We start from the raw sequence: 18,160 nt of genomic DNA on the forward strand, positions 1-18,160 counted from the left end.
GTGTCCCTTGGAAGCCTGGCCAGGCTTGACCGGATCCAAGAGACGGGTACAACAACGCAATCATGTTTGAAATTCTTCGTACAGCGACAAATCTCATCTATCAGCTACTTGACCCGTTGCCAGCAAGGCATAGCACTAGTGTCTTCGCAAGGCTGTGTATGGTTGATGGTGTGTTCCGGCTAATATGCCAAGTGGATGAAGGATGTGATTGTTCAACAACCAAACACTTGATTTGTGAGCAAACATCCTTGGAATGAAACCATCCTCAAATTTATGACATCGTGATCTTATCGGGAGGCCTCTATCAAATACCATTAGTCCCCAATTAAGAGCCTAGGCTTATCAGTTTAGGGAGAAAGACAAATTGAGATATGAAAAGGAAGGGTGAAGGTGAAGGGTATGGCTGAAATCAAGTCCCGCGCTCTTCTTCCCTTCAGGAATTCCTCTCAGATTCTCGAATCGGCCTGTTTTAAAAAATTGTATACTTGATCCAGGCACGCTCGAACTACTTGTGAGAGCAGACTCAACCCTTGAATTCTATCTGACTTTTTACGAAAGCTCTTGGTCCTATCCTGGCTGGGCTGATCCAGCACTGCCACTTAAAAGAGGAGAACACAGTACAGTCAGCTAGTACGCCCAGGTACCCAGGTGTCCAAAATTGAACAGCGTACGATACATGTGAACCATTACCTAAACATGGTCTTGTTATCGTTTTCATTTTCGTTTCCCTTGGCGGTTTGTATATGTTACCCTACCGCAGAAGCCACACAGCTCCCCCAAACACTTTCCAATATTTCGTTTTACTTCATTGGACTAATGAAGAAGTGATCATTCGTCATAGCTGTGACCTGGAATTTCATGCCAAGCTCGATGTGTCCCTCATCGCTCGGCGCACAAAGCATGCCAAAGCTCGGCTTGAACTTCAGTCCAGGGTCGATTCGTCGATACTTCATCAGCTGGTTCCAAGGTTGACGCGGATGTTTATCAGCAGTAATCGGGTGAACATTGGGTACCTGGCATCGTAGGCATCGGCACACAACATCAAGGTCGAGACGGTGCTCGCCCTCACCAAGTTGGAGAGTTTTCCATCCATCCTCAACCCAGGGTACGCTTCCTCGGATGATGACATTGGGGCGGAACCGATCAATCTCAATCTTATCCTCGCCAGCTTTAGTGAGACGCTCGTTAAGCTCATTCATACTCGCCATAGAGGCAACCTGTCAAGTTTGGCATTAGTACGGCGCCTGAGTCGTATGTCAGGTTCCAGTTTATGTAACTTACCAGCACAGGCATCATATCGGCAAACTTGGTAGCTTCCGTACGACCAAGACGGTGAGGAGCTCCGCTTCCACGTAGAACTCGCGGTGTAGGTCCCTTGTACATCAGGCGAACGTCCATGTTGAGGAATTCCGAGATAGGCTTGGTCAGGCTCTCGGCGTATTCCCATGCATCGGTTTGCTCGCCCCAGATAGTCGCCTTCTTGAGCTCAGTGTTATTCTCAAGCCATTGACTCGTAGGGTGAGCGGGTATCTCAATCTTGTGTTCATTGAGAGAAATTATGAGTGTGTCGGTATCGTCGTCCCAAGCTGTTATGATAAGAGTCATATTTGAATTTGCTCTGATCGTGATAAATTCATGCTCATCAGCCGTGACAAACATCCAGTTACGGTCCAGATCTAGACCGGTTCGTAGAAGCTGCGCTGAACTGACATCAAAACCGCGGCATGACTTGACCGGGTATACTCGCAGGCGAACAATTTCATCATCGGCTGGCAAAGGCAATGATTGGGATACAGATTCGCCAACAGGTCTGCGGATGAGAACGAAGAGCAGAAGAATAGGCAATAGAGCCAAAGTAGCAATGAACAGAATATATCCCAGTGAAGGGCTCTGTCCAAAATTTATCACCTCCATTTTAATGTGATGTTGATCAGATTGTGTAAGTCGGTAGGTTTGATACAGTGGGCAAGAGAAAAGTCCGACTCGTGGTGGAGGCGGGAAGTCCGGACAATTTAAACCCGCCCTGCTCCCGCGTCTTAGGCCCGAGCCTCGGAGCGAGACTCATATAGATTATGTCCCATTCGGTATCTGTCATCGGAGCTATGATGGTAGTTATTTTAATTGTTTGAGTTATTGCTGAGTTCAAGTCAACATGGACATATGATCCAACATCATGCATGGGCAATTGATGAGTTTCTGTCTCACTATCCCAGACCTGCCAACAGAATCACATTCAATATACATTATATCTCCGTTGCCATATGGAACGAATCGATCAGAAAGAGACTTATTCCTACACGATACACATATTGTTAAATTGACAACAGCTGGTCGAATCTGTCATTCTCTATAAAATTCCAAAGTCATACTCAAGTTTCCGCACGTAGGCGAAAATATGTAGGCGAAAGTGATGATCTTGAGCCACACCCGGAAGGATACCTGTAAGTCTTGCTTCTTTGAAACTTTGATCCCAACGATCTGAGGCAGCTCGACTTGAACTTGCGGAAACAAAGTGCGTGGGGCTAAGAGAAATGATTCCAAACCGTACATGATGACGGATCATGTTCTCAAATCTGACTCATAGCGATAGCCACTAATGAGGAACTTTTGAAACGAATCAAACACGACACACAATTGAATATAGTCCACCTACTAGAATCCTACACGTCTGCTGATCTTTAATTCTATTGCTTTTTTTTTCAGATACTTATACTCTGCCCACCTGGGGCTTTCTAAGTAGTGCTTGGTTACATACATAAGACTATCTCGTCGTCCGGAGGCAACCGTAAACGTGTATTATCTTTTTATTACTCCAGACTATGAGAACCAAGGCTTCTCAAGCGCAGCCATGGCAACACACTACATTCTCTATTTCTGATGAGAGCTGAAATTACGACAATCCGAGGGAGATTTGCAACACATTACCATGTTACACAGACAAGTGAGATGAGAGGGGCTTCACATAAAAGACTCAAGTTCAAGTCTTCGTTGAGTATTAAGTGTTTTTGTTTACTGTCAAGATTCCATACTCAACTAAAAGCCCTCTCATTTTTCTGATATCGCCTAGGGAAAATCGATGCTCAGTTGGGACCTGGGATATGAGGTTGTATCATAAGGAGTACTTCGGGTGCATTCGGTTCTTAATATTCTCGGTCGTCTTCAATAGTGGCATTTGTATCCTCATGTCTTGTTGCAGCCTTTTGATAATAGAAGTTGATTTCGTCAATAGGCATTCTAAGCCTTATTGTGGGAGCTATCCGTAGATGCTTGGGCGCATGACTCCATAAACTTCGCAGTGGTTACTGGCAGGTTGCAAAGGACATACTGGAATTCTTATAATCGTTGGACCTTCTGAGACACGACATCAAAGGAAACGTGGTCATCTCCATATCCTCTTGGGCGATACGCAGAGTGTGTAATGGTTTCCACGTATAGAATAATTTAACTGGCTGTTCGTACAAAGGAAAACCCTCAACTCATAGACCTATATTTTGATGCTTATCAACACACTTTGGCTTCATAAAAACAAAAGGTATCACCTCGTCTTTGGGAAACTTCCTCGTGAATCGTGGACATATATGTAAGTTTCATTGGCCTGGCTAGCGGGTAAATACATACTCATACTAATATCTCATTCAGACTTTAGAGTTGACTTAATATTCTTCTTTTACCAAGGGTTGCTGCCGGAACTGCTGTCAGCATATTTCTGAACGCGAACAGTGCGGCCTATGTATCGAATCCAGCTTCTAGGTGATGGGCATTGCTGGCGACTTAACCTTCATATAGCCTTCTCAATATTCACTAAGCACCTTTTCTATAGTATTGATCGCGAAGTGTGTCGGAAGACTCCACTACCAGCCAGCCCTCTATTACGGACATGTCCCTAAGCCAGAAAGAAGATAGAATGGGCACTCGCAACCAACACAAGAGGTATATAAAAGCAGTCTCTGAACAACTTAGCCATAAAAGAATTGCAGCACATATCACGGCCTTTTCGAGCTACGCTACATGGTGGCTGAAGAGTCCGAAACATACATGTCCTCGATCTTCCATGATAATCTCTCCAGTAATTCACTTCAGCCTCTGAGGTCACGAGACATTGCTAGATCCGCTGATACATTGTGGACTTTTAATGATGAAAACAAAAGTCTTACCTGATAGAAATGTTGAGGGCCCACGGGTGCGTTGACTTTAGGCTCTAGGTCGAGGCTCATCATGGCTCAGGATATACTCTCACTCCACCAAGTCAATTGCACAGTGTCTCAACAAAGCCAGTGTCTTCTTTTAAGTTCTATATCTGGTGATCTTGAACCTAATATGTTTGATAAAATTGAATCAGAATTGTCGAAACCTTGGTCAGTGGTTTTTTCATGATGTGTACAATGAAGGCACCTAGAGCTCTATTGCGGTTCAGTCACTCACCAGGCATCAATCTTGATTATCAGATAACATATTATGGTCATATACCGTACGAGTGAAGAGCCCAAACACATACGACCATACCTGGAGGAAATTGTAGAACCCCTTCAAGGTCCTGCCTTTTGTTTAAGTGACTTGGTTTACAGCGATTATCCATATCCTCTAACACCGGGGGTCTCGATGGTCACTCCTGGGAGTATTTTATATTCCCTGCCAGACCCGACATCTAGATTTTGCAATCATGATTCTGCGTGCTGCAGTTGTGATTTCAGCTACTAGCAACTTCTTATGTATTTAGTACGCTATATAATATAGTACATTGCTTAGGTATGTTGGAGAGTATTTCGCGAACGCACGCCCAATCCCCCGAAGGGCCCGCTGGAAGGAAGCGAGTGACCCCTGACGGTGTTACCAATTACACCAGTTTAGACTTAAGTTTATGGCCAAGAGCACATCATTGATCTAATTATTGCAATAAAAAGCATGTCGGTTCTGTTTTAAGATTACCATGGTTTTTATATCGCGATGTTGAGGAAGTCAATTTTTGTGGTTGAAGCAAGAGACGAATCAGAGCTGAGGCTTTTCGTACGGGACTGACGTCGCCGTTTCTCCGCAAAGTGTGGCGCGCGGGGTGACTCGCATTTGAAGCAAGAGGTGGCGCGCTCTGGGCCGAGAGCTCGGACTCTCAGAGGGGAGAGTTCCTTTGTTCTCCGCAAAGTGAGACAACAAGTCACCCGCCCAAGAAAAGCGCCTTAGCCGACGATGTACGGAGTAGAAACAGGCCATTCATCGTCTGTGAGAACTAGCGGTGTGGCGATGGGAATATGGGCTGTAGGATAACATATGGCACGCCGTACGCATCAGATAATCGCCTTGTCTCATGATATTGAAGGGGCTGACAACCCGTGATAGACATGTTGGCCATCAATTAATTGAATGATTAGTAGATGCATGCGGGCTATTATCGATTGTTGAGATTGTTAGCCCGAGGAATGGGTCGTGCGACTAGGGATAGACAGATGGCTGATTGCGTCAATGTGGGCAGACGATGAGGAGAGCTAGGTAAGGTACTATCCTAGGTACTTAGTTAGGGAGAGACAAGCGGCTTCTAACAATGCTCTTGAAAAATGCAGCAGTTGTTGACTTTTCCCTTTACGTCGAAATGTCTATCATTCTCGCTGAATCCATTGATTCACTTGATTCAGTGAAAGGTGACTCTTGATGAATGCCGATAATATGGGTATGGATTCATACTGTACAGGGATTCTGCCAGGGCACAGATGCGACATCGTCTTCTGTCTCTCAGACCCTTCAGGGTGTGCTATGGTTCAGCCAATCTCCCCGCTCACAGTGAGTTTGGACTGTCAATTTTAACTTTACGGTTGTTCGCTGCTCTGTTTGTTGTGACTCGTCTAGAATTACCGTAGACTTTGCGCTAGGAACCCGAAGCTGCACAGCATCACGCATTCGGTCAGTGCCTCGAATTCTTTTCGGGATGGGACTTTGGACCCTTTCTCCAGGAACAGGAATTCAAAGAAGGGACCACCCACCCACGTCCGTTGAAGTGATCGGCGTAGGCGAAGCCTAGAGACCAAGCATCCTCACATCACATCACATCCCTTCCAACCGAAAATGAGGAAGACGAACAAGAGCAGGTTTAGACCTCCGCTAGCAGGCCTTCACAGCCCGCTCAAAATAGACCAGCCCATTCCCCGCATGGTGGCCTGGCAAATGACACAAGAGAAGAGAGCCCTGGAGGGATCCCCAGGGGCCAGAAGAGCCTGATGAAACACTTGGACGGTGCGGAAGGGCATGGTATGGTAGCATGGTATGGCTGGCTATTTGGCATGGTGGTAACGGCAGGGTGCCAGCTTTGATCAAAGTCCAACGACGATCTAACCGAGATCGAGAGGTTGGATTGCGCAAGAGCCAGTGGCAGTGGCAGTTATCACTTATCAAGGACCAAAGATAATCAATCTTCCATCTAGCAACCTTCCATCGGCAATGAAATGGGTGTGGTGCATGCTCCGTACTGTAGGGTCGAGTATCCCTCTGCATATACGGAACAGGATGAGGACCCGTCTGGTAAGATAAGATGAGGCTGGCGGCAAGACGACCTCTAGAAATGATGAAACGATAGGCAATATGCATAACCAAATACCGAATTAACCAACCTTACTGGGTTGTATGTCTTGCCGCCGTCGTCACTTGCTATGCCCAGTCTTCCTTATCGTCAATGCTCACGCTTCACGACGATCTTGTCAACCATCGTGCTGTGTCAACCGATAGCACAAACTCGCCGTTAACAAGATACCCACAGTCATCAACGGCCTTTGTTGTCGACGTCTCGATTTAGACGCCCGCAAAGGTGCTGCAACCGCAGTGGCCGACAAAGAGTTCCTGCGTGAGGGTTGCGTGGATCGTCTCGCCAAGTACAGTATTCGGACACGTCGAGTTGACTGTACATACAGTGCACTCGCTATACTTAACACGTACTTGTAGGAGCTGCAGCCAAAGTCGTGGGTTGGGGTTTGGGGCTGGGGTTGTGCTGTGCTGTGTTGTGTTGTGTGTGGGTGAGTTTACCCTTCAAGGTCAAGCACAAACGCCACAGTGTTTGGAAGGTTACCACAACTGGACTTGTCAACCTCTCATTTCACGCGAGGTTGGTGTTGAAGATGATCTGGGTCTGGGCTCTGTTGTGTCTCAAGACGCTACCCTAAAGTCGAGAATAATCCAGATCAACGTCACCCACGTCAGAGGCCTTCTAGAAGCCAGAGACAATGGTGGTGACCTTGTTCTCATTCATTTTGCCTCTCGTGGCGATATTTAGTACCGGATCACCCTTGAGACTGTTTTGATGATGGTTAGACCATTGGGGAAACAGTGTCGATTATCAACAGCTTCTCATTCGGCGGCTGTCCAGGCTAGGCTAGGACATAACACACAACAACAAAACAACAGACGAGAAAGGGATACGTGCGATCTGCAGTTGGGAGGGGCCATGACAGAATAGCACAGTGCAAAAAGCTTTTTGTTCAGTCAAGATACTGGCCAGCCCGCCACGTTTCCAACGTATCCATGTCCAGAACCATTGAGGACAGGGTCATGGAAGGGTCTCGAGGCCGCCCAGTCATAGGCCTCACCAACCCTCCCTCATTCTGCGCTGGTGGTCAGTAATGGCTCCATACGCGGTCATGCACAGTGTTATGATAGAATTTCGAGCCTAGTGCTCACTGCCTCGCAAGGTACCGTCCATCACCGCCATCCCGCCAATCCACCTGAGCTAACCTGGTTAACCCATCAGAGTCCATCGCCGTCCCCCGAACGTTCGCTCAGTCGTTCGCCCACCAGCCTCGAAGCCCTACCCTGCTCTTCCTTTCCGTCCCGCGATGGTCATGGTTGAGTGACTGGGGCCTCTTCGGCACTGCACGCACTTGAACTTGACTGCACCTCACCTCACTTCACCTGGTCCTGGGGGACGTGGATACCCGTTACGGAGTAGACAAACAGAAATCCAGTATCTGATGATACAATGCCTCGACCGCCCCAATACACCAGATCAGATATGTGCGCCGTGGTAATGAAAGGCTGTGGGGCATCCAACGTCGTAGACGAGAAACGCAATTCCCTTGCCTTTCCTCATTTCATCATCACGAAAGCAGTGGATAATAACAATTTCAGCATGTCAACAAACAAACTGGCGCGCATTCCAATCACTCGACAAGATTAGCATGCTGCAGCAGGGCATAGCGCCTAATTACGGCTGCGAGAGCCCTGAAGGGGACGGACAGAAAGGGGCTTTCCTGCGCTAGCACAGGGGAATTGCAGTGGCAGAGTGGGAGAGCACGCGGTCAAGATGGTGCCTGAGACTGAGACTGAGACTGCGTTTGCATCTGCGCCCACGTCCCTCCAGGCTCCTCACTGTGCGGTAAAGTAATGTGTGTGCAGTGGGTAGAGAGATTCAGTCACTTCGTCACTCACCTGATGAGCAATGCGCATCCCTGGTCCCCAAGACTGAGCTTGACAGAAAGAAAAGATGAACGAACAGACGCTAGACTAGCAGGGCTCCAGGGCTCTCTCACGATCCAAGTTTGGAACCGGCGCCAGGTCCAACAGGGACAAAGCTGAGAGAGCAAAAAGTCACTTGACAAAGGCTGGAATGGGGAACCCCGAGAGGGCCGACAGCGATTTGACACTGGGCTTGGGTTGTGTGTGGATGCAATAGCCTCCACCCAGGCTGGGTAGGCGCTGAGTTTCGGATACCGCCAGGCGTGCAGGTGAACCTAGAATAGGACAAGTAGCGTGAACTCAGCCCCTTAGCAGATTGGTGTGCTGTCCAGCTCTTGGAACACGCTGGTCGTACTGTGTATGTCTCTCTTCCGAAAACTGTACTCTTCCCAAACATCCCTACCGGGATAGACAGGGATGGCCTAGCAGCATGCCACCTAGATCACACTGTGGCACACGCTATCCCTTCGCTATGCCAATCATAACGAAGTGGCAAAGACTTCCTAGCCACCGTCTGTAAGGCATGATTTGCCAGAATCGGGTCCTACCCTCATCTCCTGGTTCGGCAGGCGCTTTATGTGGAGTAAAGTGTGGACACTGTGGATACCAAAGAGCTCACAGTGCTCACAGTGTCCCCAACCAACAGACTCACTTCGCCCGCCGTCCCCGGTGTAAGGTATCCTGCGTCCTGCATCTGCCTGTCCACTTTCCACTTTCCATTTATTTTACTTATCAGAGCCCGTCACCTTCCCACTGCCATTCCGCCCCTCCCCTCGTACTTCGCCTCGCTTCGCTATCCATTCTCCCACAATTCAACTCTCTTCATCCGTCACCCAAAAATCTACATCAACCAACAACCTCACTCTACTCTCCTCTACAACTGAACCGCGATTACACTTCTTTAGTAACTATTCTTCGACTTTTTGGATCTTGTCTACCACGACTACCTAAATCGACGACTCTCCTAAACACTCTCAATTTCTTGTTTGTGTTTACTCGCTCCAATTAATCCCGCACCAACTCCGGCACGCACGCACAACCGCGACTCACATCATGTCTGCATACTACCATTACAACGCCCACCCAGCAGCGCACCCCGCCCCCGTGTCGCACAACCACCATGGTGGCCGAAATCGCAGAGCTCCCCGTCTTTCTGTGTCCCAACAAGCTCAACGCCAGTTCCGCGGTGTCCGCAGCATGAAGGAACTCAACGAGACTGCTTCCCTCACAGCCTTCCGAACTAAGTTCGAGACCAGTCGATCCTTCGACCTTGAAGATGACATGGAGTTCTGTCCTGGTTTGTTGACCGAGACTGACGTGAGTTATCCCGTCGCTGTGTATGTCAGCGCATCAATCTGACCTGTTGTTCGCAGTTGGTCTCTATCTCAAGCGCATCTGAGCGTTCCTCATTAGCCAGCAACTCTCCCGACTCTTCTCCCACGCAACACCCCAACACCGTTGCTCCTGGCTTCTCTCTGAACTCAACATCTCCTGCCTTCATTCCTCCTGCCTACCAGCAACAGCCCAGCATGAAGCTTCATCAGCCTTCCGCCACCCGCGGCCGCAATGCCATTCCCATCATCAACCCCGCTACTGGCATTACCATGTCGAGCCCTCCTCAGTCAGTGTCGCCTGGCAGGATGCAACAGTCGATGCGTCGCTGGTAAGCCGCAGCAGGTCGCTACTCATGCATTGACATGGGTCGACCAGTGTGTCGTATCACCGACGATGCACCTTGAACTGTAATTGCTACCGTTCGTTCTTGGCAGCTGTTCATCTTGGCGGGCACATTGACCTATCAAGACTCGATCTTGGTATCCTCTTATCAACTGGGCTGGTTTCCTCTTAAGCTTTTGAGGCCAATCGCTTGATGCGATTGACCACACTGTTGGCGACAACAATTCCGACAACCATCACTTTTACTATCCCCCTGTATAAACATCCCCTAATCGACATATCTCTTGTTTCACCGACAAGTTTATGAGGATAATACTGGCACGGCGTGATAAAGAACGATACCATTTTCGGCTTGGTCACTTTTGTTATTTTTGCAACAAATCAAATACCTAGGGTTGGGTGTCCGCCTCGCAAGATGGGGCTACAAGACACGAACGGGCGTTTTCTGCATTTTAAGACGACATTGCATAGGTGTTGGGCGGCACAATAATCGGATTTCCTCGGCATCAACTGTTTTCATTTTACATGGGAGGCATGGGCTGGCCTTTCCATTCATACCAAAATGTCTTCTCTCATCGCGGTCATGGGTTATGAAGTCAACAAGAGAAAAAGAACAACATAGAAGGGAGTGCTTTTCGCAAGCGGGGTCTTTTCCGGTGTTATTTGATCGGTCGCATCTTGGAATATCTTTGGGCGGTGGTCAGGATCGAGACGAATGGTGTTTTTGCGACAACTGATATCCCTTTACGGGACGGAAATATGGGAAATTACGGGGAGTTGGTCGAATTTTTGGTGTAGTCCCGCTGCTGCAATGAACGGGAACGAAAAGGTTCACCCTTGCCCATTCTTTTCTTTGTATCACCTTGGGACGGCCTATATATTTGTCCTCTTTTTGTTTTCTTGTTCGTGGTTTAGGCCTGAGCGCAATGGCCGGGGCTGGGTCTGCCTAGTGTTTTTGGGACCGGAGTAGCTTTATACTTTGGAGCGTTGTTCGGTTTGCCTAAGTCCTGGTTGGACGGGCTTCTTTTACAATATTTTGTCTCGCCTCGGCAAGCATCTGGAGTGTTCAGGGGGCCTGGAATACATGTCATGATCAGATTCAAAGAGAATTTTTTGGGATTTGGGAGGCCCTCGAGCCTGGTTTTGCAATGCAGCGGTAGACTGCATGTGTGGCTATTGTTAACTGGGTATTGGCGCTGTCTGGTTGCGACAATGCGGCTTCAGCGCTGCGAGACGAGAATATACGAATGTTCATACTTGCACGTTTCAATCTGTGACTGTGATAAGATACGGCTTAGAGTGAGCGATCTCGGGTGTGACGATGAGTTAAATTGTGTGGTGATGCTGACGAGAAATGATGGTGTAGTTACGACATGAGCGATTTGTTGAATCGGGGTGGCCACTAAGGTTAGTCAGTGAACATTGATTGCTCGACATGCATTTCTGATTTTATGTTCTCCCATAAATTCTGTTTGCAATGCTTTCCAGATGTCACGTTCAGCTCATAGCTGTAGCTGTAGCTGTAGCTGGGGCTGTAGCCTCAGTAACCCCACATCATAATAAGTCCGCGGTGATAGCTACTACGTACCCAGTACCTAGGTAGTTCGTGCAGTGTCTCATTATCAACCACAGCCACGCAATTGGACCCTCCTTGAAAACCATGGCATTTGCGTTGGATCCTCGGTAAAGGAAGGGAAATTTAAAACCAGCTCCATTACCTAACTCGGGGTAGTATAGGTAGGCCTTGAGTGGGGAATGAACGCATGCCGTCTTCATTTCAAGGAGTAAAGGAAGCAGAGGGAGAGGTTCTTCAAAAAGTGATGATGCTTGTGACGTCACTTTCCCGCAAATGGTCAACATTACGGTCATTACCTTACCCGAGAAGAGCAGTACATATTAAGGCACGCTCGTGAACCACCTAAATCTCTTCCCCTGCAGCTGTTTCTCCCTTTTCTCTTCCTCTTTCATCTCTATATCGAATCCTTCATAGCTGTCTCTCGACGTCTCCCGCCCGAATCATCACATAAACTTCATATCAACAAGATGATGTCAGCTCGCTCCATGATGGCCCTGCGCGCTGCGCACACTAGCAAGATCATCCTCGGACGAGGTTTCTTTACCACATCGACACGTCTCGGTCTCAAGGAGTCATCCACCCGTAAGTTTGAGTCTCCCAAAGTCCAATTGAACGCGTCTAACACGCCCTAGAAACCGACGTCGACTACGACAAGCACAAGCAAGACTCCCTCAGGAAGCAGAAGGAGGGCAACGGCCACTGGAAGCCAGAGCTCGCCTCGGACAGCGAGGAGGCCGTCAAGGCAGACAGATCGAACATCGATCCTGCCAAGGACATCAAGAACCTCCAAGAGCGAACCAAGAAGGCCGCTGAGGAGACTCACAAGGCTGGTACCAGCACACGAGATAACATGTAAAGAACTGTTATAAATTGGCGACTCGATCAGCTGGTTTGGGAGTTACGGTATTGTCAGATAGACTGGAATGTCTCTGCAAAATAGTTATTAATGAAAGCTACCCATGATGATGCCTTTGAGTTCAATTCATATCAGTTCAGTTTATGTGTATTTGTCCCAACCTCCTCCTTTACAAACATGATCCAATCAGCCTCTGCTAAGGAGCCAATGGTATAGCTTAGAATCTCGGTACTTTTGCATGTGAAGGTGTTTTCCCAAGTCGGACATTGTGTATTCCTGTCGGCAACCGAAGCTTGCATGTCTCGTAGCGACGTTGTACCACTCAACTTGAGAACAAAGCTGTCGTGTTCACCTCCACGATAAAATAGCACTCAAATTGATACATAAATACCTCAAATTCCACAAGCTTCTGCCAATTGACCAGTCCTCGTGTATTTACTTCCTCCTGGAAGGAAGTTCTCTTCTGCGAAGTGTTTTAAATTATCAAGTGCTGCGTTACAGGGTAAACTCCAAGCCCCTCCAAGCCCCTCTTATCGATAACGCCCAAAGTTCAAGCTCCTCCATTTTATTATTTCGCCGGTCTCGGTCGGTCCAAACCTCCGAGGCTTCTAATATCTCTCTTTTCCTCCTCGGGCCTCGTCCAGCCCATTGTTTCTCTCTAGGGCGCTTTCTCTACCAATCTATACACCAAGGACTCTCGCCGACCTCCAAAATCATGTCCGCAAATCCTCCGACCTTCCAATCCGCCCTCCTCGCAGGTGCCCTCGCTGGCACAACCGTCGATCTCTCTCTCTTCCCTCTCGACACACTCAAGACCCGTCTTCAGTCCTCGGCCGGTTTCTTTCCCTCCGGAGGCTTCAGCGGCATTTATCGCGGTATAGGTTCTGCGCTTGTCGGTTCTGCGCCAGGTGCCGCGTTCTTCTTCTGTACATACGAGGGCGTAAAGGGCTTCCTGGCTGATAAGGATAATACTTCTGCGCCAGGATGGAAGGCTCCCCTTACACATATGGCGGCTGCTAGCGCCGGTGAGGTGGCAGCTTGCGCCGTTCGTGTGCCGACCGAGGTTGTTAAGCAGCGTGCGCAGGCGGGCCATCATGGTGGTTCGTCGGCTGCTGCTCTGCGGGCCATCCTGTCACGATATTCGAGCCATGGATTTGTTCCAATGTGGAGAGAGCTCTATCGCGGCTGGGGAATCACCGTCTTTCGAGAGGTTCCATTCACTGTGATTCAATTCCCGCTATGGGAGGCAATGAAGTCCTGGGGACGACGCCGCCGTGGTGGTCGTGAGGTCACTGGTGCCGAGAGTGCACTCTATGGAAGCATGGCTGGTGGATTATCTGCGGCACTGACAACGCCGCTTGATGTACTCAAAACGAGAGTCATGCTATCGAAGGAGAGTGTTTCAGTATCGGAAATATTTGGTCAGATATTGCGCGAGGAGGGCAGCAGAGCTTTCTTTGCTGGGGTAGCACCACGAGTTACATGGATTTCTATTGGAGGCGCAATTTTCCTGGGAAGCTATCAATGGGCTATTAACACCATGAACGGCGTTGTATGATAATGGGAAGCGATATGAGAGACCAACAAAACGGGCGGGATTGTACGATGTAAAATATGATATGGAGCAAGGAGCAGGGAGTCAAGAGACGGGTGTTCCGAAAGAAATAGAGAGAGGCTTAACTCCTCACAAATGGTATATACGCCTTGACGGCATCTGACCTATGTACAAAATCTATATACGATAAATGAAATCGCTGGTGACAAAAGTCCACCATTCTGGCACACGACATCAAACAACGGGCTGATGAGTCTCGGAATCTCATCTTCTCATTCAACGTGTAAACCGGGAGTTGTCTTAACTTAGCTGGCCTGGACTTGGGCTTGAGGTTGAAGAGGAACTTGGCCATTAGTATTTGCCTCTGCAGCTGCAGCGCCGTCTTGAGTTTCTTCGGGCTCAGGCTCCGGAGGCGGAGGGAATGGACGAATCTCCTTTTGGCCATTGGCCTTGTAATGAAGGACAATATCATTGCCCCCTTTCCACAGATGAGTTCGGAGAGTGGCCAGTGTCGTAGCAGGGGAAAGTAACTGGATAAATGTTAGCAAGTGTAATTGCCCGTGATTATACCATGAGTTGAAGAAGAGATCATTACCTGTTCGTTGCAGTACAGTTCTAAATACTCCTCTGGCTTCATAGGGCTTTCTTCTGGCTCCTCAAGTGGAGGCTCAATCCTTTCCGCAACATATGAAAGGATCTTCTTGACTCGAAGCATGCGGTTAGCATTGAGCCTATTGTTTCCATCGGCCGAAGCAATAGCTGGGAGAGTGTCATCCATTGGATACAAGACAAACGAAACCTTTACAGGCTCCTTGAAGGGCAAGATGTTTTGGAGAAGAACATCACCCAGCCACATGGGAGCCTTCTGTTCGATAGAATCTGCATCTTTGCCAACATCCTTAACAGTGCCCTGGTACAAGTTGGCGCTACCACCTGTGGTCTCTTCTTGAATAACCACCTTAGTTCCTGGCGGGAGTCTCAGAACGGGTGTATCACTAGGCAAACTGGGTACCACTCGTGACTCGACCGGCTTGTCAGGGTTGTCGGCTAGTTGCCGCTCGTATTCCTGGTGGATCTTCTGAATCGTACCAAAGAAACTGTCATCAACTTCCTTCTCTTTTTCATGAACAGATGAAGACTCGGACTCTTCTGTCTTCTCCTCTACGATCGCAGGCTTCTCTGTGGTGGCCTGAGAAGCTGACCTCGAAAGCTTCTTGGTGCCAAAAGTCATCCTAAACTTCTTCTTGCCAAATGGTGTGCTTGGGGACTTTGCACTGTCCGCCTTGTCCTTCTCTTTGTCCTTCTCTTTGTCACCATCTATAGACTTCTTGGAGTCCGCCTCGTTCTGCGTGGGGGTTGAAACCATGCTTGCTGCCTTGACTGCTGATTCGAGCAGTTGTAGGGGGCTTGTGAAGTAGTCTTCCTTCTCCGTCGAAGGGCGGCTGACATGCGAGGTTCTCTTTTCTATAGGAGTCATTGGACTTGTCGCCGCGTTTTCAGGAACATCAGGCAAGCTGTTTGGGCCTGACATAATGCTTGGACCAGGTGTTGCCAAACCAATGCCTAGACCTGGAGTATTGGGATAGAGATTGGGCTTTGGAGTAACCTGGTCTGCGTTATCCCAGTCCGGGATGGCTGACTTTGGTAATGATATCGATAATGGAGCAGCTTCAGTAGTTCCTCCACTAGCAATCTGCCTCGCCTCAAGACCCTCATTGAGTTTCTGACGGTGTGCCTCATCTCTTCTGATCTCTTCATCAACGAGATCGGCAAAGAGATACCTAAGGATCCATTTTCCAAGGCTGACTGGAAGAGGGTTAGCTGTGCCATTGCAGTCATCAAAAGCGGACCTACTTCTCTGGTCTTCTCGAAACTCTATGTTATCAGGCAAATCTAGCTCGTCTGCATATACTTCAGCATCGAAACAATTAAATGGCTCTAGAACCACAGTAAGATTCCCCGAGCTGAGATCGATAGAGCACCAAGGAGCCACGGCCTCAACAGTGTTGACGAGATGCTCCACATCCTCCAAATGCTGTTTGCCAAAACTTTTGATGGGTTTACACTGAAAAGGTCAGCTGTGTCCATGCACGGAATGAGTTAGACAAACCTGGATCAGATCCCATAGTAGTACGTCGCCAGCGGTGTCTGATGTCAACACACGTCTCCTATCATTGAGTAGCCTATGCTTGAGCAATCCGAATTGTCCCTCAATCGTTTCCTCAGCCACTGCATGGATGGGTTTGATTTCGGGCTCTGAAGAGTCTACAATGGCTTCGGATCCCTTCCGTGCTGCAGCATCCGTGATAGTGGCAGAATCGGGATCTGGACCAGATCGCGCAGGGAAAGAAGCAGCTGCAGAGATACGCAAGATGGACTCAGCTGGGATCTCCTTCTTTGCAGTTCCGTTAGTAGTAGCCGGAGGAGAAGCCTCGCGGGGTCTGCTAGAAGCATTCGATGTAGCTCTGTGGTGTCGAACAGACTCCGGAAGCTGGATGCTGGTGCCCGTGTCAACGTCTTCCCATCGATTAATTGATGACCTATTGGTTGCTGTCCAGATGTGACCTCCAGCTGCGACAACCTTACCAACTCCTATATGCTCATGCGCCACAGCTAGACTCAGGCCATCGTCCATATCCTCAAGGCTACCGCGCACATCTGTTTTGGCGACCAAACCCGAGCGATCAGAACTGTAGAACACACCCAGGCTCGGGTCATCTGAGAACAGTGACCAAACACTCTCGTCGTGCATGGAGAAAGTGTACATGCATCGACCGTTCTTGATGCTCCACATTTTGACCGTTTTGTCGGCACTGGCACTCAAAATCGTGTCGCCAGCATCGTCTATAAGAATAGCACGGATATTGTCGACATGACCAACAAGCTTTGAGACCTTGTCACCAGTTCGGGGATCGTACAAGCGCACCGTCTTCTCGGGGCCACCACTCGCCATGATATTTCGTCCCACACGAAGGGCATAGACAGAACCTTTCTCAGCAATTTCTTCACCCTGCACGTCAATCTCGAGTGTTTTCCCAGCGCCATTGAGATCCCATAAGCATATTTTGCGGTCTAGACCACCAGATGCGACCCAGTTTGCGCCCATATCTGGGGGCGGGGTTGTAACACATTTGACATAATCAGCATGTTCGCCTATCGTCTCGGTGCGGTTTTTGTCCTCTTCGGAATACGGTCGCCAAACCTTTACTGTAAGGTCAGATGAGCCAGATACGAGGGCAGTATTGTTTTGAGCGAGTGCAATGTCGTTGATCCAGTGCATATGGGCATGGGTCTGAGCGCGAAACTTGGTCGTGTGCTTCGGCTTCTTGTCTTCGGAATTGGCAGGCGTCGGGTCGGCAATATCGCTGCGGCCTTTGAGGTCGAGGTTCAGATCCCAAGCGCATACTATGCCGTCTCGGCCACCTGAGTATCTGAATTAGGTGATGTTAGAGCTGCACGGGTGGAACCGAGGGTGTCGGTGTGAAAGGGCTCACAGAATCGCATTGTCGTTGTCGACGGCAAGGCCATTGACACCTAGACGATGGCCGCCTTCAGATGATTTGGCATTTTCGAGGACTATGCCTGTGTCAGCAACTGTTCCGAAGCTGAGCGCATACAAGAGAGCATAGTTCAACGAGTGGGGTTGTTGGGGCGTTTGGAGCGGTTGGGTATGAAGTCTCACCATAGCTGATTCTCTGGCGTGCCTTCTTAGCCATGACTTGAATAGCTAAGTACCAACTTAGCTTACTGAAGCATGCGCAAGTAACGGGAAGACAGGTAGCACAAGGGACGGGAAGGCGCAGAAAGACGCGCCCACGGGGAGAAGTGGAAAGAAGTAGTATTAGGGAGTCTGTGGCCTGAATTGAGTACCTAGGTAGGTTGGGCTTGTCTTAATGCTGTGTGTAGTGGCAATGGAAGATGGTAGGTCGTGATGATTGCGGAATGCGGGATGGGGAAGCTTGAAAGTGGAGGTGCCCCGACCTCATGGTAGGTGTGTACGTACCTTTGGTATTTAACTGGCAACGGACATGACGCCGAGTAAGGAATCGACGAACGGGTTCAACGGTGG

The 18,160-nt window shown here is 48.9% G+C and overlaps 5 protein-coding genes across 5 annotated transcripts; 3 read left to right on the forward strand and 2 right to left on the reverse strand.

Annotated features, from left to right (window-relative positions):
• Window positions 1–800: 800 nt before the first annotated feature.
• On the reverse strand, window positions 801–1,914 carry FMAN_12439 (uncharacterized protein; the record flags this gene model as incomplete). The annotated part of the gene is made up of 2 exons (XM_041834979.1): window positions 801–1,217; window positions 1,282–1,914. The coding sequence occupies 2 exons, from the start codon at window positions 1,912–1,914 to the stop codon at window positions 801–803; spliced, it is 1,050 nt and encodes a 349-aa protein (XP_041685188.1).
• A 7,566-nt stretch (window positions 1,915–9,480) lies between these two features.
• On the forward strand, window positions 9,481–10,094 carry FMAN_12440 (uncharacterized protein; the record flags this gene model as incomplete). Its single annotated transcript, XM_041834980.1, has 2 exons — window positions 9,481–9,744; window positions 9,801–10,094. 2 exons carry the CDS (start codon window positions 9,481–9,483, stop codon window positions 10,092–10,094), a joined length of 558 nt encoding a protein of 185 aa, XP_041685189.1.
• Window positions 10,095–12,168: 2,074 nt separating this feature from the next.
• FMAN_12441 (uncharacterized protein) lies at window positions 12,169–12,536 on the forward strand (the record flags this gene model as incomplete). The annotated part of the gene is made up of 2 exons (XM_041834981.1): window positions 12,169–12,262; window positions 12,313–12,536. 2 exons carry the CDS (start codon window positions 12,169–12,171, stop codon window positions 12,534–12,536), a joined length of 318 nt encoding a protein of 105 aa, XP_041685190.1.
• A 715-nt stretch (window positions 12,537–13,251) lies between these two features.
• On the forward strand, window positions 13,252–14,094 carry FMAN_12442 (uncharacterized protein; the record flags this gene model as incomplete). Its single annotated transcript, XM_041834982.1, has 1 exon — window positions 13,252–14,094. The coding sequence occupies one exon, from the start codon at window positions 13,252–13,254 to the stop codon at window positions 14,092–14,094; it is 843 nt and encodes a 280-aa protein (XP_041685191.1).
• A 302-nt stretch (window positions 14,095–14,396) lies between these two features.
• On the reverse strand, window positions 14,397–17,807 carry FMAN_12443 (uncharacterized protein; the record flags this gene model as incomplete). The annotated part of the gene is made up of 6 exons (XM_041834983.1): window positions 14,397–14,621; window positions 14,687–15,897; window positions 15,946–16,126; window positions 16,202–17,522; window positions 17,586–17,673; window positions 17,774–17,807. The coding sequence occupies 6 exons, from the start codon at window positions 17,805–17,807 to the stop codon at window positions 14,397–14,399; spliced, it is 3,060 nt and encodes a 1,019-aa protein (XP_041685192.1).
• Window positions 17,808–18,160: the final 353 nt, after the last annotated feature.

Source organism: Fusarium mangiferae (genome assembly GCF_900044065.1).
Source record: "Fusarium mangiferae strain MRC7560 genome assembly, contig: FMAN_scaffold009, whole genome shotgun sequence".
NCBI lineage: Eukaryota > Fungi > Ascomycota > Sordariomycetes > Hypocreales > Nectriaceae > Fusarium > Fusarium mangiferae.